The 27,136-nt window shown below is 43.3% G+C and overlaps 1 protein-coding gene across 2 annotated transcripts in view; it reads left to right on the forward strand.

Annotated features, from left to right (window-relative positions):
• Positions 1-27,136, forward strand: part of CEP83 (centrosomal protein 83) — a 259,250-nt gene that overhangs the window by 10,297 nt on the left and 221,817 nt on the right. For both annotated transcript variants that reach the window (XM_085653397.1, XM_085653398.1), the window contains exons 3-4: positions 470-620; positions 5,428-5,520. In XM_085653397.1, the coding sequence (XP_085509523.1) occupies positions 470-620; positions 5,428-5,520 (244 nt within the window). The remainder of the gene's footprint in view (positions 1-469; positions 621-5,427; positions 5,521-27,136) is intronic.

The raw sequence follows: 27,136 nt of genomic DNA on the forward strand, positions 1-27,136 counted from the left end.
GTGTTCTCGGTACTTTGGAAATTATCCTCATGATGTGTTTTCTTAACTTCATTGAAGTTCACTGTAGGGTCCTCAAACTTTCTACCTCCATCTTTGAAGTATAACTAAGCCATTGATCACATTATTGAGCTTAGACACTGGACATTTACACTATTTGCGTGTATTTGTAGAATTAGCATGTTGAGTAGAGGGACTGTACAAGCATTACATTAAAAGGTAGTTTGCTATGTATAGGAGTATAGAGTACCTGCAGTAGAGAGAGTGCCGAGTGACTGAGACTTAAGATGATAATAATTGTATGTTCAAAGAATGGCTGCACCTCTGTGTCACATGGTATTATACAACTTATAGGAAGCATACATTTCTTAATTTAAAATCTTTTGACTTTCACAAAGTACACAGTCGGGATTGCAGGAATTGGATGAAATGTATAGTCCTTAAAACATCCTGAAAAACCTTTTTATTACAGGCTGCAGGATGAGTTTACAAAGTCACAAAATGAATTAAAGCGGCTCCTTGTTGAAAAGCAGACTGTTCAGGAAAAATTTCAGCTTTTGCTTGCCGAACTCCGTGGGGACTTGTTAGACAAGACAAGGGAGCTGGAAGAACTAAAAACACAGGTAATGATGAAATGTGACTGAATGATTACCTTTTTCACAAAGTCTGCCCATGTGACTCAGAGATTTTATGAGGCTTTAGTGTTTTCAAGCTGTTGTATTTTCCACTTAAAGTTTTAATAATTGTGTTCCCATTTATTAATTTATAATAAAACCCTTTGTTTCTATGTATCTTTGATTTGGAACAGTGCAAAGTACATTCTGCATTTTTTGTGCTTGTATTTTAATTAGCTTTCATGAAGCATTGCCAAAGAGATGCAATAATTACATTATCAAATTTAGCAAAATGGCATGCTTAGCATTGCCTCTAAATATTGACCCTAGTAGAGGGGAAGAGAAAATGATTAAAATGGCCAAACCTTAAAAAGCACTCACAGTGTAGTGCAACTTGCCTATTATTTGTGCAGGCTTGAATGTCAGAAATGTCCAGGCATCCATCCAGTCCTTTACTGATCTTAGAGGTTGGGGAAGGGACGTGAGTAACTTCCATTTTCACAGTTAGCGCCTTAGTTCTTAGTACTTCCATTAAAACTATGTTATTTGATGTTTGATAATGTCAGCCTGGCCAGCAAAAATTAATTTACATAACCTCCATGTTATGTATTATCCTGTCAATTTTTAAAATCGTGTGATATTCTGATGAGACTGAGTTGATCCTTTCCAGTAAAGAAAACATAAACTCCTCTTAAGAGAATTTCTATGCCTATACTGCCTCTGTAGCGTCTTGGATTTAAGAAAGCTGCCTCAAGCAAAACTCAGAGAAACAAAAAATTGATATTTGGTAAACCTATTTATATTTGGTCTCCCATGTAGTGCCCTACAGAACTTGATAATACACTTATCCCTGCAAAGATAAGACACCCTGGACTCAAATTTGACCAGGATGTATTCTTTACATCTTGGGTTACCTCAGTGTCCATTACACGTTCTACCTTACTGAAAGCCTAAAAAAACGTAAAACGTCAAAGCCTCATTTACTCGTAAAATCATGATCCATGCTCCGATCCGATCCGATCCAATCCAGACTTGACTATGGGAATTCCGTACATTTAGGGCTCTCCATGTATTTCATTAAACGACTTCAGAAAGTCTAAAAAAACAGACTAATTTCGAACTTTCCCAGACACCATCTTCTCAGATCTCTGAGATCTGTTTCAAAGTTCTAGTTCTTCCATGCCTTATCTAGGTAGGGATAGAAATAATTCATTTTCTTGGCAAGGCATCTCAGATAATCTAGGGCCAGTTTCCTGCTGGTTTTGTATTTTAAGTGGGCCAGAATGGGGCTGTAGGGTGCTCCTTTTCATACCTGGTCCTTAGTACTGGTACTCCATTCCACCAGACCTCCTTTGTCAGGCTTTCTCAGAGGTGTCTTTCCGGAAGCTGTTGAAAACCATTTTTTTTTCCAACTCCAATTAATCTCCCTTCTCCGAATAAAAGGCTTGGGGCCACACGTATCAATATAAGCAATAGCGATTACCTAATTGCAATCTTTCTGCAAATCGCAATTAGGTAATCACTATTAAAATTAATGAAAATCCATGAGTTTCATTTAGCAATTCTTAGGGGGTTGCAAATCGACCTACCTCATTAATATTAATGGGGCAGCAGACCACCACGTCCGTGATTGCTTTAGTAAAAAAAAAAGCCATCATTTTTTTAAAATGCAGCTCGTTTTTCTTAAAGGAAAACGGGTTGCCTTTAAAAGAAAAAAATGAAAAGTTTTCCTTTCATTTTTTGAGAGCAGGTAGTGGTCAGTTTAACCACTGCCTGTTCTTACGAAAGTGTTTGTCACCATTCACAAAGGGGAAAGGGTCCCTCGGCGATTGAATCTGATGGTAAACTGCAAATGTTTTGCGACTGGTATTTGGTTGCAAAACATTTACACACACTGCTGTAATTCGGTATTTGGAAGGTACTCCCTAAATACGCTCCTTTCAAATACCGAATTGCAAACCCATTTTGCTATTCAATAACAGGTTACCGAATCACAAAATAGAGGCTGGTACATTCGAAAAGCCGTTTGGCGTTAGCAAACGGGCCGATTCTGTGAATCGGCCTGTTTGCGAATGTAAAATAGCTTCATACATGTGGTCCATATTCTCTAGCTTCAGGACATCCTGGTACTGGGGAACTGTCTTGCTCTATAAATAGTCATTCATTCTTTCTCGAGAACTGATTTATGTGAACACACTGGATCCCAGTAACAATTGCATTCTTATACTCTTTAATCCATCAACATGTCTATCTGGTGTGATTGCTATATTGTTTTGACATCTGGGCCATTTGGTCCCTGAATATCTATAAAGTAGGTGTTCAGAAAGTTAGACTCTGGGCAAGAGGATGAAGTACAAAAAGTTTAATGGTGCTTTAGGATTAGAGGCAGTACACAATAGCTACTTCCAGTAAGGAAAATATGCCTATATCCATTCCTTTGATGTTGAACTTCAGCCCATTCTTTGCCCTTCATTTTGATGTGTTCATCTGCCTCCCACTATTATATAAAAGAGATGTATCTAATGCCACACAGGAATGAAGCCGAGGAAAATTTTGACTTGCCCTTCATAATGAAGACGAGTTTAAACTAAACTGGGGCCTCCCTAAAGAAATCTAAAATAATTCATCACACTCATTGGATAGGAACTTGGTGTTCCGTGGCATGGTTTTCATTGGAAGTTTGGGAACATCCACAAACTTTTGTTTTTGAGCATTCCAAAACTTTATCTACTTCCTTTCAAATCTGGAAATGGTCAGAGATTTATTCTGGCCAAGTGCCATTCCAGGATGGCTAGGCAGATGGAACATCTCCATATTTCGAAGGGGTTGTAGGACGTGGACTTTCTTTACAGGGAAAGATGGTCCCCCCCCCTCCCGAGTCAACAAAAATGTGTGCCACAGGGCTCCATTCCCCACTGTGCTTACTCCTCTGGTATGGAGAATGCTGTAAAACAGCAATAGTAGACCATGAGAAGAGTCCAATAAGATTCCTAGTAGTATGCCTAGAAACCGGCCCCTGTCACAGCTTTCCAGATGTACTGTCGGTAGTATGCATGAATCCCAAATTGCAGTAAATCTTCACCCACATGTAAACTTAAATCTGCAGGTGCAAATGTACTACATTTGCATGAATCTGGCCCTCAGTTTGGTAGGACAAACTATCAGCGACTAAGTTGAAGACTTTGGAAGATTAAGTGGACCTGGGCTTGGATCAGTTCTTCCTTTGAAACATAATGGTTTATTTCTGGGCATACCTCTTTATCTCCTTTTTATCCAGTTACCTGTATCTGCAAAAAAAATGTGTGCTTAGAGGCCACTAATTGTTTAAAAAATGTGCTATACTATATTTTTTTAGTGTTACACCAGACGTAAAAGTTCACAGGGGGGTCATCCCTTTTTTAAATCACTGTACAACCTTCTGAGAGTAAATGTACAAATGTCATTCATTTTTCAAAACTACCAGCCATGTGTCACTAAATTCCAGGGTGCTACACTCTGCTAGTGTGCATATATCTGAACATGTAGTGGCTCATTTTACTTTTGGTCGTACAGTTCAGTGATAAATTGTGTATGTGTACTATGTTAAAGAGTTGGTGTCTCTGAAATATAACATTTATTTAAAAGGATTGTTCTGGGTTTGCGATTGGAAACTGCTTTAGATGAGATTTATGATAAGTGCTTCAGCTTCATCACTTCCTTGGATTTTACCAAAAGTCTAGACGTGATCCTTGATAAATAGCTTTAGATTACTCAGCTAGTGAAATTGTGAAATGAGAGAAATGTGATGGAACAAGTCATTTTCTCTTCTGCACAAGTGAACTGTTCCCTCAGGAGTGTTCATTTTTTGATTGATTAGTGCAATATTGTTTATTGAGGACTCGCAAAAAAGGAATCCTAAGTTTTAAATGAGTCCTCAGCGGTCTTGCGCGTCTGACTCCGGGTGTAGGAAGAAACTGTCATCTGTCAGGACATCTACTTTATTGGCTACCTGTAGAAAAAAGGATTGGTTTTAAAGTCCTATGGCTTTGCAAGTGCATCCCTGTCGTAAGGCCAAGCCATATCTGGCAAATCCTAGAAGAGTACATTCCACTGAGAGTGTTGTGGTGCGCAGAGTGATTTGGGCTAGTAATCCCCAAGTTAGAACGTGTCACTCAGAGAATAGTATTATTAGTTTCAAGGTTTTTTTTTCTGCCTTTTTGCTTGTAGTCTGGTTTTAGCAGATATCTTTAACAAACTGAAAAATAGAATTCTTTCTGGAGAGATTGCTTTCTTTTTGAGGCCTTGTAATCTAAATTTAAAGTGGTTACATTTTGGTGTCACTTATCTCAAACATTCTGGAACTTTCACGTTGTCAGCCATTTTGCTTGACTTTTGCCCTCTCTTCGCTGTTTACCGTTGGAGCTGCACTTTCGGTGGATCTTTTCTTATCTCACTGACCACTCCTATGGTGCATTTTGAGGAGGCACATTGTGATACCTTTCACTTATTGAGAATAACCTTTCAGTGTATTTTTGGGCTTGCGTTCCCGCCTATCATCTGCTACTCTCTATGCTCTCTTGTTTACATTTCCCAAAACCCCAGTGTCCAGTCTCCCTGTTAATGATTCTCTCTGTTTGCTCATAAACACAAGGATTATCTTCCTATCCCTGAATGACCTGCCCTCGCTGTTCACTCTACACCTGGGGCAACCTTGACTAACCTATACCACACTTAAGGCTTCCATTTCGTGATGTATGTAGAAGGAAACAAATCTAAGTTTAATACTTTATGAGTACCCAGTAATAACCACATTGTGTTGCTTTTCTTTTACTTCTAGGTGCTCACACCCCAAAAGTTGGAGTTATTAAAAGCACAGATACAGCAGGAGCTGGAGGCACCAATGAGAGAACGTTTTAATAAGTTAGATGAGGTGAGTGCTACTATTCTAAGTATTTCATCCATTATGGTTTATTTGTGTTCATTTGAATTTCAGTCTTTAAAAAACACTTGAACTGTCTCTGCACACACAAGCTTCAGAGAATTTTTAGACATATGTCTGCACTTCACCACTGTAGTCCCTTCCCAGCTGGTTAATCCCCTGGTGACTAACGCCTTCCAGGGCAACTAGCTAGTACTGAATATGTCAAAAGAGGAGATCATGTTATTGGACCCTAAGCATGCCTTTTTAAAGCTTGGTTCATTACATGGCCGATTGTACATTGGGGAAGCTGACATCAGTTTGGTAAAGTAAATACAATCTTTAGGGCTTGTGCTCAAATCAACAGATCACATCCTAGAACATTCTAGAGCGTTAAAACGGGATGAGAGATATCCTATATAAACACATGCAAAAGATTATGAGGCTCAACATACACATCTGAGCTTTAGGTTCCATGGGATTGAGTCTGTACAGAATGATGTAAGGGGTTGACATCGGAAACTGAGACTACAACATTGTGAATCCTGATGTATAATGCAACTACATGTGGTGGAAAAGGGCCTGAATATAGATCACAAACACCAGTGTTTTCTGGGCACTTGAAACGCATAAAGGGCTTATTGATCTATCCTATCTTACAACCTCTACATCCTCCACATCCTTTTCTTTGGCCTGTATGATTTCTGATTTTGGACTTTGAGAAATATTTGGGTACTCAGTTTATACCGGATTTATATTGTTTACGTTTATATCGGTTTGTGTTTGTGTCAGACTACTCTGGGCTTTACAGTTACGGGAACTATCTTTGTGACTTTTTGAGTAAGTAATGGAACCGCCTGGTGAACTTTGAGAGGACTGCCGGTGTTTGGAATTATGCCAAGCCTCAAATGCGGGGCAACAGGTTTTTGGAATTGCAAACCGACTTGTGTTACTGAGACCCACTGGAGGGTATGAACATTCATTTCAAATGACTTTGATGTAACATTTTCCACCGAAGGAAAAATGTGCTGAATAACTAACTACAAGGACCAACATGCAGCAGTATTTTACTCACTGGAGAGGCCCACCAGAGGGCAGTCAGCCAATAAAAACGTCAGCAGCACTGTGCACCTTCATGAACAGCCTATGAATAAGGGGCAGGTGCCCTGAAACGCATAAGACCACGTAATTTATTCAGAATACAAAAGCCGGTTTGAAATAAATGCTTTGGATAAAGACACCTGTTTGCCGAGTGCCTCCTTAAGCTCAGGACACCTTTTTGTTTATAATTTATACATTAATTAATTTTAATCCTCTGTTTCACTCCTTACTCACATTGATGATATGTAGTCTGCTTTGGAAGAACTATGCGACTGCAACACAATTGTATTGTGAAATAACATGCCACACTAATTTTCAGCTTTACATTTTGGTTTGGGGTTCAACCTGTTTATGGACGTGTGGGTTCTATGACTGATCTCTGATTTTCCCAGCAACTCATAATCACCGTGATGTTATTTGGAATTAAGTTAGGGCGACGATGGAATATAACTGAGCTTGGTTATTATTTGTTTTGTTGCACCGATTAAATCAATGGTAGATTTACCATAAGACGAAACATGTGTATGCTTCAAGATCTTGCTGTATTTCTATTGGATACACGCGAAGACCAAAAATAAAGTGGAAAAAATAATCAACTAATGGTGGACTTTAAATCTTGGACATTGATCTGGTGCTCCGGATATTACTGAATGCAATTGGGAGTCAGTTTGTCTTCATTTTGGAAGAGTAGAGTGTCCGCTTCTTATCCTTGGAGCTCCGTTTGGAACGATATGATCTGATATACGGGCAGACACAATTATGCGCAGAATTCACCTTGCCACGTCTCATTTATATGTGCTCCATTGCCATCTACTAAGTATGCTTGTACCATTCCTTTAGGCCCAGTCAGAAATTACGATTGCAAAAGCCATCATTAATCCCACATAAATTAGTTCTGTGGTTCATCCAGGGAAGAAGACTGGGAGTAGAGTGTGGATGGGGCAGGGTAGGCTGAGGAGAAGAGGTTTGAGATGTTGGGGCACAGCACAAGTGATCAGTAGGCATCAGAAAATCCAGAAGGCCATATGTAGAGCTGCCATGTGCCTCAGGAAATTCCAACAACTCAGTTATTCAGGTAGCATTAATTGGCTTGTCAACAAATTCAGATTGATGTTTAGATGCCTTGTATATAAACATAAGGCCCTATACTATTTTGGCCCAGATTTTTGATTTAATCTGGTATTGCAGTATGTGGCTAAACAAGGTGTACATTCTGCAGATATAGAAGAGGCATGCGTTTCCTCCTTTAGATGTAAATCCTTAAGGGGTGGAACTGGAGGTTGAGAGTCATTTCAACCAGATGACCCAATGTGGTAGATCAGTCTTCCTCCTTTGAGTCAAACTTACATTTTCAAAAACCCTTACCATCCCATTTTATTTTGGGATGGATAGATTGGACTGGAGCAGAAACATCATGATAACCTTAGTGTAGGTGCTATATAAGCGAGGCCATTGACATTATGTACTTTCCAAATATGAATGAAGTTACCATCCATGCCACGTTATCCACTACTTGCTACATAATCTGCAGATCTGAATAAGAAAATTGTTTCTAGTTGAAACAGACCAATAGTTATATGCAAAAAAACATAACCTGTTGTGACACTGTAACATACCTTTTGTTTTTGCTAATGAGGTGGAACAATTGCCCATGTAGTAATTTGTTAAAATTACAAAAGATAAGATGGAGAAATAATACTTCCACAGTGTGGACTTCATTATTCAAATAAATTACCATTTTCTTGCTGCATAATTTAGCCATAACTACTTCATAACTTGGTCCCCCATTGCCGCATATATCCATGCCCCTGAACTGGAACTAGGTGCTATGGGATTGAGTCACTTACTCAAGTTTGAAAGGTTATTCTAAGACCTTTGGTTAGAGCAGTCTTTCGACAGAGTATCATTCACCTATTACTAAGCCAAGGATTAAAGAACAAATATGTAACCATATCTAAAGTGGTTTCCTTTTTAAGTAAAGACCCCCATTCGAAACAAGGTGTACATTTTTTTTCTTTAAAGCTCTTTGTTTGCAAGTGCACTAATCTGGCTTAGGTGAGAGCATTTTGGAATGTGACAGACCCTTTTATCTGCCATAAAAAACCTTTAGTGAGGGTGTGGGATTAGGGCTTTTGCTCAGTATCTCAGGAAGGAGCATAATGGAGTGAATTCCTATGATTTTATTAAAACAAAGTTTATATAAAAATAAAATGATTAATGTCTCAAAATCCCTTTTAAACAACCTAGAGTAAATCAAACTGAAGGCCAAAAATATTATAATACTCTTTCACACATTATTAAATGAAAACTGCTGCTTGTGTTCCATCTAGTCAGTGTGAGTATAATTTGAATTTGCACTCATTCACCTTCCTGCACGCCCGCAGCCCCCTTTTCTTCACATTCCTACTTCCTATAAGCCCCCCACTCCATCTAGTCTTTTTATTTTATTATCAGCCAACTGTTAACGTTTTTGGGTACTGCTCATCTTTATAGTTGTGGTATTGTGACTGCGATGATTTGCTGAATTTGTGGACTCTACACCTGACTTCAATTGAATGACTAGGTTTACAGTGCACCATTCTAATGAAGCCAAACAAAGGGAGTCATTGTGGTTTGTTTTTACATATCTAAGGTTATGAAAGAAACATATCAACCTTGATTCACCAATTTTGAATATTAAATTATATAAAGACCAGTTTACAGAGGGTTGCTTCATTTCACAATTTTAAATTACAGGCCTATCTAATCAGTTTGCATTTACAAAGACTTCAACGTCTCAGCATTACCAACAAGAGGACTCACTTAAAACTATCATGTTTTGGATGATGTCAGGTGTGAGGTAATCTGCCTGTAGTCTGCACACTCTAAGCCTTAGCTGATATTTGTTGCATTGGAGCACAAAATACTTGGTTAGATAATAACTTCTCTGTACTAAGCAGCATGGCTCCTGAGACCTTGGAGTATGATCCTTTCACATTTTGCACAAGATTGCCCGGTTACTTTTTACAGAGAATGTTTTGCAGGCCTCTTGCTTGTGACCTATAAGTTGTTGCTCTGTTTTTATTTTCTACTCTTCAATAAGCCTAATTTTATGCCTCTAAAATATATTAGTCATCACCTCCATTTAAAAGTACCCCGATACTGTTTCTGATTTTTAATTTATTTAAAATTCCGTAAAGTACATTTCCTATCGTATGGAAATCTGCTTGACGGCAGTGCTGTGTTGACAAATCCTAGGGGACACATGTTGCACCATCGTACAAACAATTTATGTTCCTAACAAGCACAGTTGTATTGCTGAAAATGCTGCAGCTCATACGTTTGAAAAGTTCTATGTACTTTCTCTTGAGTGACCTTTAATAGTTTTCTGTAGAGATGAAACTACTCAGCGCTTGTCCTCAATGCATGCTTCCAATGATATTTAGATTTCCACATTGCATCTTTTTTCCCAGTGTTCTTTACGATCACTGTTCCTTCCTAATCCCACAAACTTGAAAGCAACCTGTCCATACTTTTGATGCTAACAGGACGCTGCAATAGTACATGGGCTTTAATGGGATTTCATGTTGACCACATAGTTCTTGGCGGACTTTTATTACCCTGTCAAGGGAAATGCTGTTCTAGATTATCAGCTGGGAAAGTGAGAGTATGTGCCCTTTTAAAAGAAAATTCTAGATTGGATAATGTCTTTCAAAACAGCAAGATTAAAGCTGATAAAGTTGCTTCGCCTCTCCCTTTTCAGTGTCTGTGCTTAGCCTTGCCCCTCTACTTGCTCGGCACCGTTTTCCTCCCCCATCAGCTTGCTGCTCGCCTCACCCCTCTCCCCCTGGTCCCGGGCAGCCTTGGCCCGTGACGCTCGCCCTCTGGCTGCCTACTCTCCTTCCAGGTTTCCTAGCCTGCTCACCCCTTTACTTTCTCCGCCCCTGTGCCCTGCTGAATCTCTGTGGCCCTCTCCGTCTGACCTCGTGAGCCAGTAGTCATCCGCTCTCCCACCTCCTGTTCCCTCCCCATCGGGCTGGGCACCTCCCCTGTGGGGGTCTACTACCTCTCCCTCCCCCGACTCCTCCCGGCATGTGGACCGCAGCACGACCATGTAGCAGATGCACACAGAGGGCTCACTGAGCACGCACCGGGAACATGTCCAGTTTCAGGACCCCAACTCCCACGGACCGCCACCGTTTCACCTCGGATGAACTTTGAGCCCTGAACTCTGGATACCAGGATAACAAACCTGCCCCTGTGTCTTCCCGAGGAACACCAAAGGGCTTTTTTCCTGCCGGAACTTCCACTTCGCCTGCAACACTAAGGATACCACCCACGCCACTACCACCAACAAGACCGACTCCAACACCTCCGGAAAGATCCACTGCATGCTGATCTATGCATTCTCACTCTGAAAACATACCTTGGAAATCTGGGACATCATCACTACCCCTGCCCTGGATGCCGTCTTCATCACAGAGACCTGGCTGAACCCTGCATTCGCCAGGTATCGCCACAGCCACCCCCGACGGGTACAAGCTCGCACAACAGGACCAATCCAACAGAAACGGCGGAGGGATCGCTTTGACATAATCTACAAGGAGAATCTTGAATGCTCTTCCACCACACACAGACAACTCCCATCACCTTCATAGAGCACCTCATCTTCCAACTCCAAGCCAAGAAGTAAAATGATCAGCAGAGGCACCCTCGCCAATAGACCTCCGGGCCTGCCCTGATTTCTGCAACTCCATCCCCTACTTTATCGCCCCTCTCGCCATCCACTCAAATCTATACATCTTCATAGGAGATCTAAACTTCCACCTGGAGAACACCGAAGACGGGAACACGGCTGACCTCCTTGAAAGTATGCCCAGCCTTGGACTCAAATAGCTGCTCACTGACCCCACCCACACCTCACGACACACGCTTGACCCTATCTTCTCAGCCAGCAACAGAGTAAAATACACCCACACCGAGGCGCTCACATGGATCGATCACCACTGTGTCCACTTCGTTATCTCTCAACCACTCTACACCCCCGACTCCACCGCCGGAGAGACATGGCGCAGCTGGGCAAAGGTATTGGAACAACGATGGGCCAACGCCTTCAGCTCCCGCCTACCCACACCCACTGGAGACACACAGCAACAGGCAGACAACTTTGTGAACTGTCTCGCAGCAAGCACTGACAAAGACGCACTGAAGAAACCCACTAACCTCAAAAAACAAACACGACCCCTCAACTGGTTCACAGAAGAACTGAAAACCCAAAAATGTGACTGCAGACAGAAGGAAAGAAGATGGCACACCAGTAAAACCCTTTAGGACCGAAAACACTTCAAAGATGCCGTCAGCCTATACCACCACTAACTGAAGAACACCAAGAAGACCGCCCTAGCCACCCACATCAACGACAGCTCCAATAACAGCAAGGAACTTTTCAACATTGTCAAAGTATTCACCAATCCCTGGGCAACTGAAAACACATCACATGCTCGCAAGCTCTCTGCGACACCCTCGTGGACTTTTTTCACAACTAAATCAACACCAACTACCAAGACTTCGCACCCCAACCCCCTCCAAGGACTGCATCACACTGGTCGACGTACACCTACACCAGCTCACCTCATGGAACGTCCTCTCCAAGAAGGAAACATCGTCCATCATGAGATCCATCCACTCCGGAGCCCCAGCAGACTCCTGCCCATACCATACATTCAACCTTGGCAATCAAACCATCAGTAAAGAACTTACCAAGGTCCTCAATCACCGCGGCCCACTTTCCCCAGAAAGGGAAACATGCCAATGTGAAGCCGCTGCTAAAGAAGCCATCCGCGGACCCAGGGTAACCTAAGAACTGCCGACCTATCTCCCTGCTCCTTTTCCCAGCCAAGGTCCTCAAGAAAACCACCAACATCTAGCTCACTAGACATCTGGAGAACCACAACCTTCTGGACCCCTTCCAATTAGGCTTCAGAGCCTACCACATCACAGAGACATCACTAGTTGCATCCACGGATGACACCAGAATGCTGTTAGACCACAGAGAAACAGCAGCCCTAATCCTCCTCGACCTCTCAGCAGCCTTCAACACTGTATCCCACCACACACTGTTAAACAGACTCCACCAGATCAGAATCCAAGGACCAGCCCTCAAGTGGATTGCATCCTCTCTCACAGGAAGAACGCAGAAGGTCATTTTTCTGTCCTACTCCTCGCTGTCTAAGAACATCACCTGCAGGGTACCTCAAGGGTCATTACTTAGCCCAACCCTCTTCAATGTATACATGACACCCCTGGCAAACATCATCCAGAGCCACGGACTCAACACCATCACCTTCCCCAACGACACTCAACTCATCCTTTCCCTGACTAATGACCCAGCCACCACCAAGGACGAGTTCCAAAGATGCATGAAAGACATGGTTGCCTGGATGAACAACTGTCTAAAACTCAACACTGACAAGACAGAGGTACTCACCTTCTGGAAAGGAAAACACACCCTCTGGAACAACACATGGTGGCCACCTAAGCTGAGCCCAACCCCCAAACCCACCAAACTTGCCCCCAACCTCGGCATCATCCCTGACAGCCAGCTATCCTTGAAGAAGCAGGTCAGTTCCCTCTCCTCCACCTGCTTCCTCACCCTCTGAATTCTCAAGAAGGTCTTCAGATGGCTCCCACCTAACACTAGGTGAACAGTCACGTAAGCTCTCATCACCAGCAGACTAGACTTCGACAACTCCCTTTACGTAGGAATAGCAGCTCAACTCATGACGAAACTACAGACTATCCAGAACACAGCAGCCAGACTCCTACTCGGCCTCCCCAGACGGACCCATATCAACTCACTCCCCAGGAAGAGCCACTGGCTACCAGTTGCAAAGAGATGCCAGTTCAAGCTGCTCACCCACACTTACAAGACACTACACAACTAAGTACAGGCGTACCTCAACAATCGAATGAACTTCCACCAATCTACAAGGAAGTTCCGCTCTGAATCTCTCTCTCCCCAGCAGCTGCCTGACGCAACTGCAGCAAGAAATGTGGAGGCCGCTCCTTCTCCTACCTGGTGGCTAAGACCTGTAACAAACTTCCCCTGCACCTCAGAGCCTCAACGTTACTTCAGCAGTTCCGGAAAGACCTCAAGACCTGGATGTTCAACCACTAGGAGAACAGGCAGCATGCTCTCCCAGCGCCTCAAGACCCTCTCGGTTGTGATGCAGCCGTACTCTACAAATCCTGATTGATTTAAAGGGGAAGAGGAAATCCCTAGTACTCCACATTTCGGCCTTAAAAAGTAGACCGTGATTAACATGAAATGCTGTGTCACCACAAGTCATGTCTATAGCGGCTTAAGATTTGCATAGTAGCTGTCAAATCATCTGCCTTAAGGCTATCAAAAAAGTCAAAACAGAAGCAGCAGCCCTCTTTGATACCACCCCGCATGCAGATGTCGACAAGGCAGCATTGTTGAGGTTACCAAAGACCTTTTATTTCCTCTACTCTTTCTATTAAGTGGTTAAGGCTACACTCATTAACTTGAAAAAGGTAACCCTCAGTCCTCTCCTTATACGATTAATGCACAAAAATCTAGACTTTTTCAAGCTGGGAAAATAAAATCCATGTAATAGTAACATTAGTACTTTGACTTTCTGACACGTTCCCTTTCTCAATGTTGTGGGCACCTTTCTACACAAGGACAGTATTGGAAACTTCTTTTGAAAAATGTTAATGGAAAGCTTTGTTCCTTCATATGTGAAAATATCTGTTCATATTCCCCGTTCTCCATCTCCCGTGCACCACCTTGCCAGTTCTGTCACTCCGCTAATTGGTTTGGACTGGAACCAGTTCCTCTCATGCATACACTATTCCTGCTCTGTACTTCATTTTGAATAATTCTACAATTTTTCCCCCCTCTCTTTTTCGAAGGCAGAAGCCTTTGCTGCAGTGCACTATGGTCAGAGCATATGCAGAGTGCCAGACACAGTTTTCAGCAGATGGTTTGTATTCCTTTAAATTGTCTTGCTTGGAAATTCATAATTCAGCATGTGCCTGTGCATTGTATGCAGCCATAGAGAAAGGCTGTTTTGCATGAAATCAGAGCATAAAAGAGCCTATACGACAGAAGACATTGAATCCAATTTTGAAGAAGGGAATCAAGAAGTAACTACTGGGGCTTGGAATTTGGGTGTTCACCAAGTGCTTCTTGAATGAGTTAGTTAGTGACCTATTGAAGTGCTCTTCTCTTCAGCCCACATGGAACACAACCTCATGGACCAAGAGCAGTGCTAGAAACCCCTCAGGTGATCTAGTTGGGAAATGGAGAGAGAGATGGACCGATACCTCGATTCCAGCGAGAAACCTGCAGTTCTTTCGGAATGCTGAAGTTGAACAATTTTAATGTCTTTTTTTTCTTTACATTTTTTTTTACCCCGTTCGAACGCCTTGCCCAGTGTGGGATCTTAATTAATTTCTGTCAGTGTTATCTCACAAACGTTTTGAGCTCTTGGTCAAGGCTGGTAGAATTAGACTAGTTAACTGGATGTCATCTTTTTCTAGTAGACATTATTTCTAACTGAAGTTCCAGCAAGCAGTAGTCTGTCATGTTACAAGACTTATGCAAGCAAAAAAGCATTCGTTTTCACAGCTTTTCAAAATTTCACATTGATCGTGCTCTCTGAAAACCTGATAGCGAGGGAAAGAAGAAAACAATGGAATCGTCTTTCATTTTTTTAACCTATATACATATATCCACAGAATCTGTAATTATAGACACACATTAATTCCGTCAGGATGATTCCAAAGGATCAAGATGTTTTCCCCTTCCAGATTAAGCATGCATAATGTTTAACACTTTCTCAGTAGATAGACGCGTTCATGAATACGTTTCGGGAGAGGAACGGGAATTTAATACAACTTCTGATGCAGATGGGTAAGAAGTTGCTGTCCTTTTTGGAAAGTTGCTGTCCTTTTTGGAGCTGTTGGTCCTTGCGGTGGTTGTATTGTCCCAAAATAGGCCCCAATGTTCACTCCTGGGTCCTTTCCATTTAAGCCTTCGCATGAAGAGGCAAAGGATTACTAGTATTTTTCCTCTTGCTGTACAAAGTGATTACAGAACATGGTTTGTGGCTTTCTAGAAAAGGAAATGGGACAAAGGTTTTTGCCATCCCACACCACCCTTTTTTCCCAGTTAGGAAAATGGCTCAGTGCTCTCATCTTAGTCCATCTGCACAAGATGGTGCACAAGATGGTGCGTCCTATTTTCTGGGCAGTTGCCTGATGCTGGACTCTATGCTATCCGTGATTGCTAGATGATGTTTCTCAATATCACTATATACGTAATACTGAAATTTGGAAGTGAAAGCATGACATAATGTAATGTAAGGACCCGATGCGATGGGAATGCAAAGGGAATGTATGACCATGAGGCGAAACACCAATACCTCTGGTGGATGTATTAGGCCACTGAACCATCAGACCCAGCAACTACAACTTCCATTACAATTGTGCTTTATGTAAGGGAACAAGTGGAAAAGTCAATTCAACTCCATTTTCTGCCACATCGTAAGTAACAGTAAGTCAAGGAAACTTTATAAGGAGAGCTGATTCAGGATTTCGATACCTGTGCACTAGATTCTGGCACTTGTGCACTATGCATGTGATGTACAGGCATTCTTGGCTATAGGCTTTAGTTTTTAGCCCAGCCATTCAAGAACAGGTCCTAAATATGTCATGCAATGGTTTGTTCCTCTATTGAAAAGATGTGAGTGAAGTATTACAAGTCATAAACACAAACACACACAGCAAAATTAAGACCTATAACTTTTTGGTGCTTTGTGTATAAGAAATTTTACAGTGCGCAGAAGTGCAACCCCCTCAAACCAGACCGGGCAATAAAAAAAGTGCCTTAAAATTCTGTGTTTATATTGTCATATTAGCCGGTGCTTCTAAGACCGAGGTCACATTTCAGGCATGGTCTTCTGACAAATTGCTGCGTACTCTTTTAACACGAGATTGCTGTTTACTTTTTTCCTATGACTGCAAAGTGAGAGCAGTTTTTAAAGTGAATTATGTGACAATCTTGCTGCAGTACAGGGAATGTGAAATAAAAGGCTGTAAAATATCATTTTATTTTGCAACACACAACAAAATGTAAATACCTGTAAATGAACTGTATGCATTCAGCCATTCGGAAAGCAAAAATGAAGCACATTTTATTGTAATTCTAAAGTGTGCTGGAAGCGGTGATTTCAATAGGATCAAAACAAATCACAACACTTTACTTGGTGATGCACAAATGATAAATATTAACGGAAACCTGATCACCCCACATTATCATTTGAGAGCTATAACGTTTTAGCAGTAAAACTGGATGTCTGTGCAAAGCTATCAGTAAATGGCCATACGTTACCACACAATAGGCCACATGTGTGAACGTTTTTTTCATTGGCAAATGGTGCGATTCGGTAAAATCATCCGTTCGCAAATGCAAAATAGCCTTTCATTATGTATGAAAGGCTTTGTAGTCGCAATTTTAGCGAAATTGCAAAAATTGCGATTCTCCAACATTGTGACCACAAATTGGAAATCGCAAATTGCGATTTCTTTAGCACATGTATGAAGCATTTTCCTATTGCAAATCGTGCATTTAGGAAAATGCAATTACCATTGACTTAAAGTTGATGGTAAACATGTGCAAGGTTTGAAAATGAACAAAACTAGGTCATGTGTGCACTTTACATGTGCACATTTATTTTTTGGGGGATGTTTCAGAGGGGCCTTTGCCCCCGAGCACCCTTGGCTTTGCATTACCTATTTTGTGATTACCAATTAGGTAACTATAGGAACCCATAGGAACGGATGGAGCAATATTCGCTATTAACGATTCGCTATTTACCGAATCCCTATTAGGTAATATTAAGGAATTCCAATTTTATGTTGATTCCTTACATACATATCATTTTGCGATTACCAAATAGCGAATCGGTAATGCTTCGCTATTTGATACATGTAATCCAATGCTTTAGTTACATTAAAAAATTGCCTTTCCTCATGTCCTGTAAAGGTAGGTGTGTTACAAAAGTTTGCCATTCTAAAAAGTGAGTTCTGCTTCAAACCATTAGTTCGTAAAAATAAATAACAATGGGGTTTGCCCTAATCCTAATCCAAACAGTGATGTGGAGGAATCAATACACTGCAATATCAATAGGACACATACAAATTCAATCCTATTCTTTGGTACACAGTCCCTTTATATTACTCATACTACCATTAAAGCACATACCACCTCTGATTCCAATGGGAACAATTAGTAAATTATTTTAATTGTTCTCTTGTTTTTTATCAACACATAAAATACCTCAATACAACAGCTCACAACAATAGAGGAAGGGGTGAGGGTAGGTCTGTTACAGAAAATAATGCAAGCAAAGTTCAACCTATCCTCAATAATTCTACAAGACAGGGCAAGGAAAAGGTGGGAGGCCAGCCGATTAGCTCATTTTGAGTATAGCGAAGGATGTAGTAAGCTGCTGGCATGGAAGGCAAAAAAGGAGCAAGTGAGGAATAGAATAGGTCATATGTGAACAAACAGTGACCCTAGTTGGAGACAGGAGAGGGATCGAGCAAACCTTTCAAAGCCACTTCAGTAAAGTTTATCGGGAAGATCTAGAACCAACGGTAGAAGAAATAGAAATATGGTTAGGACAAGATTATGTCAATCCCCTTTTCACCAGAAAAAGTTGGACTATTGAACAGGGAAATGGGTATTAGTGAAATTGGGATGGTAATTAGACAGCTCAAGAAGGGAAAGGCTCCTGGGCCCGATGGCCTGCCTCAAGAAGTTTAGAAGGACTTGGGTGACACACTAACTTCCATTTTTGTAAAGATCTTCAACGACCTGTTTATCGGAGTGTCCGGTATGCCAGCCTCTTGGAAGGATGCTACTATTTCATTAATCTTGAAGCCAGGAAAATGCCCTAAAAATTGTGACTCCTATCGGCCAATTTCATTATTAAACATTGATTATAAAATCTACGCTAAGATCTAGGCCGATAGGCTGAATAGGTCAATGGCTGAGATGGTGCATGATGATCTGAAGGGGTTTATATGGGGAAGATCTCTGAAAAACGTAACCTACTTAACCTATGCACTGGTTGGCTCAATAGATCTGGCCACTTCTTATAAGCTCCCTCTGGCCGCAGTGGACTTGGATGCCACAAAGGCGTTCGATTGGGTAAACTGGGCCTACCTAAAAGCTGTGGCAAAATCTTTAGACCTGGGGTCAAATGTTTGTAAGGCCCTGGCGAGTATCTATGAAGCTCCAGAAGCCAGAGTTTTGGTTAACGGCTCTTTAACTGATCCTGTATGCATCACCAGGGGCACGAGGCAGGGTTTCCCTTTGTCGCCGCTTCTTTTTAATCTTTATATAGAGCCTTTAGCCAGGAAAATCAGGGAAGATTCTGACATTCTACCTTTTAGATATAACGATTGGAATAAAAAACTGGGTCTCTATGCAGATGATATTCTCATATATACTACTAACTTACAAGATACCCTATCTCGCATTATTGTTTTGACGACCGATTTTGGAAAGATCTCGTGTTATGAAATTAATAGGGGCAAGACGGAGATCATGACCTGGAAATTAGATGCAGGAGATGTTGACAGCAAAGGAGAAATTAGATATTTGGGAGTTATGATATCACAGGACATCAACAAAACAACCAAAGCTAACTTTGAGAAAGTTAAGAAGGAGGTCTGCAGACTCCTGAAGATGTGGTTCCACCTTCGGTTATCTCTTTTGGGACGGGTTAATTTAGTTAAAATGAAAGTCCTCCCGAAGCTCACCTTTCTCTTTCATGCAATACCCTTGCCTTTCAAGAAGGAATGGCTAAAGAAGATGCTATGCCAGATCAGTACTTTCATTTGGTCAAGTAAAGGTCCCAGAATACCATGGAAAAAAAATTAGGAGGGTGGAGAAAGGAGGCCTGGCATTGCCAGATCTGCTTTTCTATTCTTGGGCCTTTCTACTAAAGAATGGGAGAAGTTTGTTTGGTATACCAAGTTCAACCAAGACGGGGGTATGTGGGCCATGATGTCAAGTCTGGAGGCAGGAGGCAAACAAGAGTTTTTGTTTAAATATGCGGACCCGAAGTACTTTTAAAAAGTTAGGTTAAAATTTTTAAAGGGATTGGCTGAGACATGATATAAGATCAGGAAAGTTTTGAAAATACCATACCACAGCTTACTGGCTCCTATTTGGGACTCACCGGGATCTCCGGAATGGACAAAAGATGCTCTTGCAAGACCACTTTTAAAGGTAGGCTTTACACGATTGGAGCATATAATCTTGGATGGTAACCTGATCACATGGCAAATGTGTAACCAACAACCAGACCACCAACTATCCAGATATAAATACCTTCAAATGCGAAGCTGGTATCAAGCTTCGGAAACAAGAATCTGGGAAAGAAAATGATCTGGAAGCTCGATTGACGCAAGAGACAGTACTCAAGAAGGAGCTGGCTGCTATCTATTGGCTGATGATCGACCTGGAGGACAGAGTTTTTACCTTGCCAACGGAACTGTGGGGAAGATACCTGCCAGAGGCATCGCTTGGACATCAATGGCAAGTATCTATGACCATGCTATTTAAAATAGTTAGGCCTGCATACCTTAGAAGAAATCCTCTTTTTTCCATCCACAGAGCTTACTGGTCTCCCCAAAGATTATCAAAGTTTGGGAGAGGAAGTGAAGTTGCCTGTCCGAAATGCGGTAGTATGAAAGAGGACGATGTTCATATGTTTGTGGCTTGTCCAGAAATCCAGACTTTCTGGAGAGATGTGAGTAGGGCTTTATCTGAATTTTTGGAGATTAACATTGAGGTAAGCGCTATGCTTGTTATTTTTGGGCATGTGAATCATTGGATAAGATTACAAAAAAACAGGCAAGGCTGATCTTTTACTGTGTATTATTGGCACATATGAAGAGCTGCAAACAATGGGTGGCCGTAGCTCCTCCTAGCTTTGATAACTGGGTGCGCTCTGTTAAGGATATAGTCTCCCTAGACATGTTGGGTTTTAAAAATCATGATTTTTGGCTCGCGATGCTTGAATGGTGTGATAAATAAGTGCTAGTATACAAAAACAGGGGTCCGATGATTAAGCCTTCTCTGCCTCAACTGGTATTTTGTCTCCCCTCCTGACTGGGAGTGGGAGGATGGAGATAAAAGGTAAAACATGGAAGAATGAGGCTAAATACAAGGGCGGAATAGACTGTGATCTCTGATCCTCAACAGAGAGTGATCTGAAACCCCCGGGGTAAGTATCTCACATTCCTACATCTGCCTATTTTCCTTGCTGGGACAAGCAAGTAGTCTATTTGGGACATCGATTGCAGTGTATTGGGCGCATAGGAGATCTGCCTCTTGCTGGGATGTGCGGCTCACCAATGGTCTTCCAACCCCGTTGACCGAGAAGGTTCCTCAATCTTGCGTCATCTCAGGAATTCTTCCCACACTTGGTAAGTCTGTCCAGTCCCCCCGTCCTCCCCCTCCCCCTCCCCCTCACCCCCCGAACCCAATTCGGGTCTCCTCCCACCAATAGCAGTGCCTCTGGGATTGATGTAATACAGATTAACATTTTGCCTAGCCCTGGGATTGAAGTCCCAGGGGAAAATACCAGGATACCACTTACAATTTCTTCCCCTGCCATGTACCCCCTGTAGCCACCCAGCAGCCCTGGAGATCGACCCGTGTCTCGGACACTTGGTAGGTAAGGGATTTACGGACCAGGATCCAAGTACCCTGGGATCCCCTAGTGAATCCCGAGTGGGCTAATAATGTGTATCTGCCTTTACCCTGGAAGCCACAATTGTTACCCAACAAGTGGGTTTTTTGTAGAAGAACAATGCCCGATGTATGCCTCGCCATATATTTTGTTACCATTCCCCGTTTAAACCTATCGCCCATACCATTCATGTTCCAGGATAAGAAAGTGAGGGTGGTTCCTTCTGCACTATGTATGTGATGTGTCTCCTCTGTGTGGCCATTAATTCTATGTCTGAACTCTTGATAGGGTTGTGACCCCCCCTAGTCCCCGTTGGAGCCTCTCTCTTGTCTCCTCCAAGCTAATATCCCACCTCCACCGTGATGTGTAGTTTCGCAGGAAAAAGAAGAGCGTACTTCTGGTTCAGGCTTCTCTGGTGCAGTTTCACGTTTTAAGAATGTTTCCTTTGCGGCTGAACTGTTCCAGTATAATCTGGGAAGATATCAACTGGGTTGCATTCAACGTGCCTAGGGCCCCTCTCACGTGCCTCTTGCAGAATACAATTCCAGTCCCTGAAATTAAGCAGTCTGGCTGTGGTTGGCCTTCGGCCTGTTTGGGACTCTGTGGGCCTGCTCCACAGTATACAACTCGGAGTTCTTGCTGTCGAGCACCTCTTTTAGCAGCCATTGCTCCACAAACTGGTCCATGCTGGAGCCCTCAGCATGTTCTGGGACTCCATTGACGAAGACATCTGCATTGTGCACACCGGCCATTATTTCCTAATTTCAGACTGCATCCATTGGATCTGTGCAGCATGGTCTTCGACCAAAGGAGCCATGTCAGTTATCGAGCGTTCGGCCTCTACTACCTTTGCGGCCAACTTATGGTGATCCTCCTGCAAGAGGTCCCCATCCTGAGCCACATCTTGAGCCACCTTCTTGTTGCAGATAGCAGCAAGGATTCTATTGGTGTGCGCTCTGAGTGGTGACCGCCCCCCCCCCCCCCCCTGGCTTCACACCCTTGACCAGCTTCAGGCATGGGGTTTCAGCCCCCTGTGACAACTTGACTGATTTAGGGCACACCATTGCTCCTGGTAGGTGTTGCTGGTAACATGCGCCAGGTCTTCCGCTGTAGACCCCAGGCCCGGCCACGTGTGAAGGTGGGCCTACATAAAAACGACCAGGAGACACAGGTAAGGTGCGTTTCGGCCCCGGGCGGGTCTTCTACTGACGTCACACCATGGAGTATTTATTAACTAAGCACCACGTGGTGCCGAACAAACCATTTTCCCCGATTCCAACAGGGGCATATTCCCTGGGCCCCTCTTTTCCTCCCCAGGGATTATGCTATTCCTGGCCGCTCCTGTTACGTCACGGGAGCGACACAACATTCTCCCCCAAAACAAAATGAACAAAATCCCATTAATAGAAATTGCCACTATTAAGATCGGAAAATAGTCTCGCAGAAATAATGAATACTCTAGTCCATACATCTTGCTAGTGACTGCACCAGCATATCGAAGGCTCATCGCATACCTGAGAAGGATACCAGTTACCTGATACTTGGCATCAAAATGTACTCTTACACCATATGGTAACCCGGTCTAATGGATGGACTGCATTGCTTCTCAGACCATACAGAGTGGAGGTGGCCCGCCTGGACTGGGGCTCAGGAACGTTGACAGGGGAGTTCGCTCAAGTCACTTAAGCTCCATCAAAAGTCTCACAGCCAGACGCACCATTCTCTACCGACTCCCATTCCGGACGGCCTTCATCACTACTCCTCTCTGACACATCCACAACAGGGGCTTCATCAACACTTCCCTCACGACAGCCGCGGGGCTGAAGAAATCGCTTGACTGTGGATACAATCTGTGTAATGATTTCCTGTCCACCCCAAGCAGTGATTTTGGTACCATCAAGTGAGATGGTGATCCATGGATGTCGTACGAACGGTAGCCGGAACTTACTACCAGGGGACCGGTCATGAACTAGTACTTCATCGCCCACTTGCAAGACGGACACCATGGCTCATCAGCAAGACACGCTTGATCATTGGACCTTTTCCGTCGACTTTACACATCTGCATCATTGACTGGATCAGGCATCCAATATTGGATGATGAGGAATGGTGTCCTTAACCACTTGACCCATCAACAGTTGTATGGGAGCTCTCCCCATGGTTGAGTGGGTAGTTTGGCGATAGTCTCGTAAGTACATTGCTAGCTCTGTTGACTGGCCTCAGCAATCCCAATGACCTTGTTCAAGGTTCTTGTCAATTGCTCGGCCTCCCTGTTAGCCTGGGTCCACCTTGGGGTGATCTTCTTGTGGGTGATCCCCAAAGAAATGAGAGAGAGAGGCCATTTATTGTCCTTGAAAAGGTGGACCATTGTCTGTTTGCAGTTCCTTCACTAGCCCATGCGTGGCCATAATCTGCTCTAACTTGGGCAGTACTTCACTGGCGCTCAGAGATGAGAGGATCTCGACCTCCGTATACTTGGAGTAGTCGCCAATCATCACAAGTGTGGTGCCCATCTGGGAGACTTCCAAAATCAAGGCTGGCAGATACCCAGGACCGTCGCAGCCCCTTTTAAGTCACTACTGGTGGGGGAGAATTAGCACCCCTAGCCGCTTGGCACCAAGAACAAGACCTTACCACCTCCCCGACCTGTTTATCCATCAGAGGGAACCATACTTTGGTTCGCAGTCAAAAATGTTGTCTTCACCATACCCAGGTGTCCTGCATGGGCTAGTTGGATTACTCTGTCAGCAAGGGCAGCAGGTATGACCAGAAGATGTCCCCATAAGATGCACCCATTCAGTTCCGCACTCGGCTCATGACAGATGTGATAGAAACGCTCCATGACTCTTCTTGCCCCTGGGGTAAGCAAGGACCAGTTATTTCTGAACTTGTGCCATTGGCTGCACTTTGTAGTCTCCAGAGCCTTTTGATGACATTCATCTTGGCGAGTCACCTGCAAAGGTCATCTACAGAAAGTGCAATGGGACGTGACCGATCAGTCACATTGCCCACATATTTGATCTGCATCAGCCTCCTCATCTGACATGGCAGCCTGTGGGTGGCGGGACAGTTAGGCTGCCGGGTTGTGAGACCCAAACCTGTACACCACTTCTCGATTCTTGGAGGAGCCTTGGCAGCAGTACCCTGGGAAAGTGGAATTAGCAGCTTGTGGTTGGTCGTCACGGTGAATGAGTTTCCATAAACGTAGAGGTGAAAGTGGCGACAACCCCAGTAAATGGCGATTGGTTCTTTCTCAATTTTTGAGTACCTCTGTTCTGTGCTGTTTAAAGAGTGACTTGCAAAAGCTACTGGAACCTATTCATCCTCCTTGGCGCATCGTTGCATTGAAACGGCCCCAACTCCTTGGGGCCAGCATCCACAGCGATTGTGGTGTTCTTTCGGGGGTCATAGTATGCCACGGTAGTGTTAGAGGACAGGACATCCTTGAAAAGCAGCTTCCTGCTCGGTGCCCTAGGACCACGGAACTGATGTCTTGGTCAGTTCCTGGAGGGAAATAATTGACCATTCCTAAAACAACTCTTACCTCGGTCACGGTGGAAGGTAAAGGCACCTCCTCGATATCTCTAACCTTGTCAGGGTCCAGAGTCACTCACTCCGATGAAAACATGTACCCAAAGAAATGTAGCTTTTGCTACAGGAATTTGTTGCGATGAAGGGTCAGACCGGATTCCTTTATCCTCTGCAGTACTTTCCTCAATTGGGTATTGTGCTCGGGCCCAGTTTTGGCAAGAATTATAATGTGGTTGCTGAAGATAATGACACCTTGGAAGTCCACTAGAAGTTCCTGAATGACATTTTGAAATACTTTAGAGGCACTGGAGATGCCGAAGCTCAATCACTTGTAGGGTCGCGAACCCACATGGGTCGAGAAAGTTGTGATGTATCTAGATTCCTCACTGAGAACCAGCTGGTGATCGCCTGATTGTAGATCTAGCTTTGAAAACCAACTGGCTCCGCTGAGTTCACCAATCAGATCATCAATGGTGAGTGTTAAATGTCCCTCTCTCTTTATTGCGACGTTGGGCATGCGCATGTCCACACATATTCTCACCTCCCCTGGCTGTTTTGACTTTCAGGTCACCACAATGGGAAGAACCTAAGGAGTTGACCCGTTACTTTCTCAATGATGCGTGCCGTCTCGAGCTTGTCTAACTCCTTCTCGATGAGGAGCCTCAGGTGAAACGCAATTCGCCGATGGTGGAGAGCGATGGGCCTCACTGATGAGTCAATGTGTAAGTAGATCTCCTTGCCCTTCAGCATCCTATCCCTTTAAAGACAGTCGGAAACTCGCTCAGCGATGGCTTCTTGATACATGCCAAAGGCAAATATAACAATGCCGAGATCTTCGGAGGCCCTGCAGCCTAGCAGCTTCCCATGACCTTCTTCTGTCACGTAGAAATGGGACTCCACCCCATGGGACCCATACATTATGGTGGTTTTGAATTTGCCTCGCATCCTCAGAGGTTTGTCTTGGCGATAGGCAAACACCTTGATTGCCGCCGGGTGTAGTTCCGGGATGGGTCTTAGGGTGTTGAAGACCTCTGCAGACAATGATGTTGATGGTCGCCCCATTGTCTACTACCGCAGTGGTGATTTCCAACATGTACTTGGCATTGCGGCAGACGACGTGTGGTCTGGGCAGCAGTGCCGATAGTGAAGAAGAGTGGATGGTGCTCTCTTCGATTTCATCATCATCCGTGTCACTGCTTCTTTCTTTAATTTCAGGGATGGCATTGACAGTGGTGCGCTGCCCTCGCTCTTTTCCTGAGCGGCAAACCCTCGCAAAATGATTAAGCTTGCCACACCCTGCACGTTTTTTTCCTCTTGTGGGGCATTCCGATGGACGATGACAGTTTCCCCTGCAGTACCCACTGGTGCGCGATTTGGCATCCTCTCTGTGACCTTGTTTGGTAGCAGGGTTTGGGGACGCACTGTTGACTGGTTCAGGCTTCACCAGAGTCTGTAGCTTCTATATGAGCGGCACAGGCTCTGGAAAGTTCTTTGGTTCTACCAAGTGTTAGTATGTCTGCTAAGAATTTCCCTGATTCCTCCAATATGCGCTTCCGAAATTTTGCTGATGCACATCCCTGAATGATCTGCTGCCTGATTTCTTCATTTCTGTCATTAAAACCACATATGCTGGCCAACTCTTTCAGGCGCGCATAAAAACCATATATGGAATCGTCATCCTGCTGCCTCACCTGTCGAAATACAAACACTCAGAAGAATAATTGGAGAGATGGCCAACTGCTGGTTTGCAAATTACAAACAATGAAGTGCCAGCTAGAAATGCATTATAGAGCTTTTGCCACTGCATATCCTGTGATATGCACAAATAACGGGAGGCACTCTGCATTCCATTGCTCTTTTTACATAGTAGCAGAAGGCTCTTTTGACTCTGACACACTTTTTAGCTTAAATGATGACTTTTTATATCTTGAGCTAAAATGTTTTATTTTATTCTGAGACAGATAAATTATACACCTAACCAAACTAGCCGCCTAACACACAGAAAATAGTCGCCCTTTCAGAACTTACAGAAAAGTACACCTTTCAGAAAAGACTTAGCCTTTCAAAAAAGGTACCCTCTTAGTAAAAGGCCTTCAGCACACCAACACCTGAATGGAAGTATTTCCACCTGTCATCCAGGAAATGAGCCCATAACTCAACAAGATCTATCCAAGAGCTGCCATCCCATAAAATTACCAGCATGCTGCCTTTCTTCAGCC

Source organism: Triturus cristatus, chromosome 4_1 (assembly GCF_964204655.1).
Source record: "Triturus cristatus chromosome 4_1, aTriCri1.1, whole genome shotgun sequence".
NCBI classification, from domain to species: domain Eukaryota; kingdom Metazoa; phylum Chordata; class Amphibia; order Caudata; family Salamandridae; genus Triturus; species Triturus cristatus.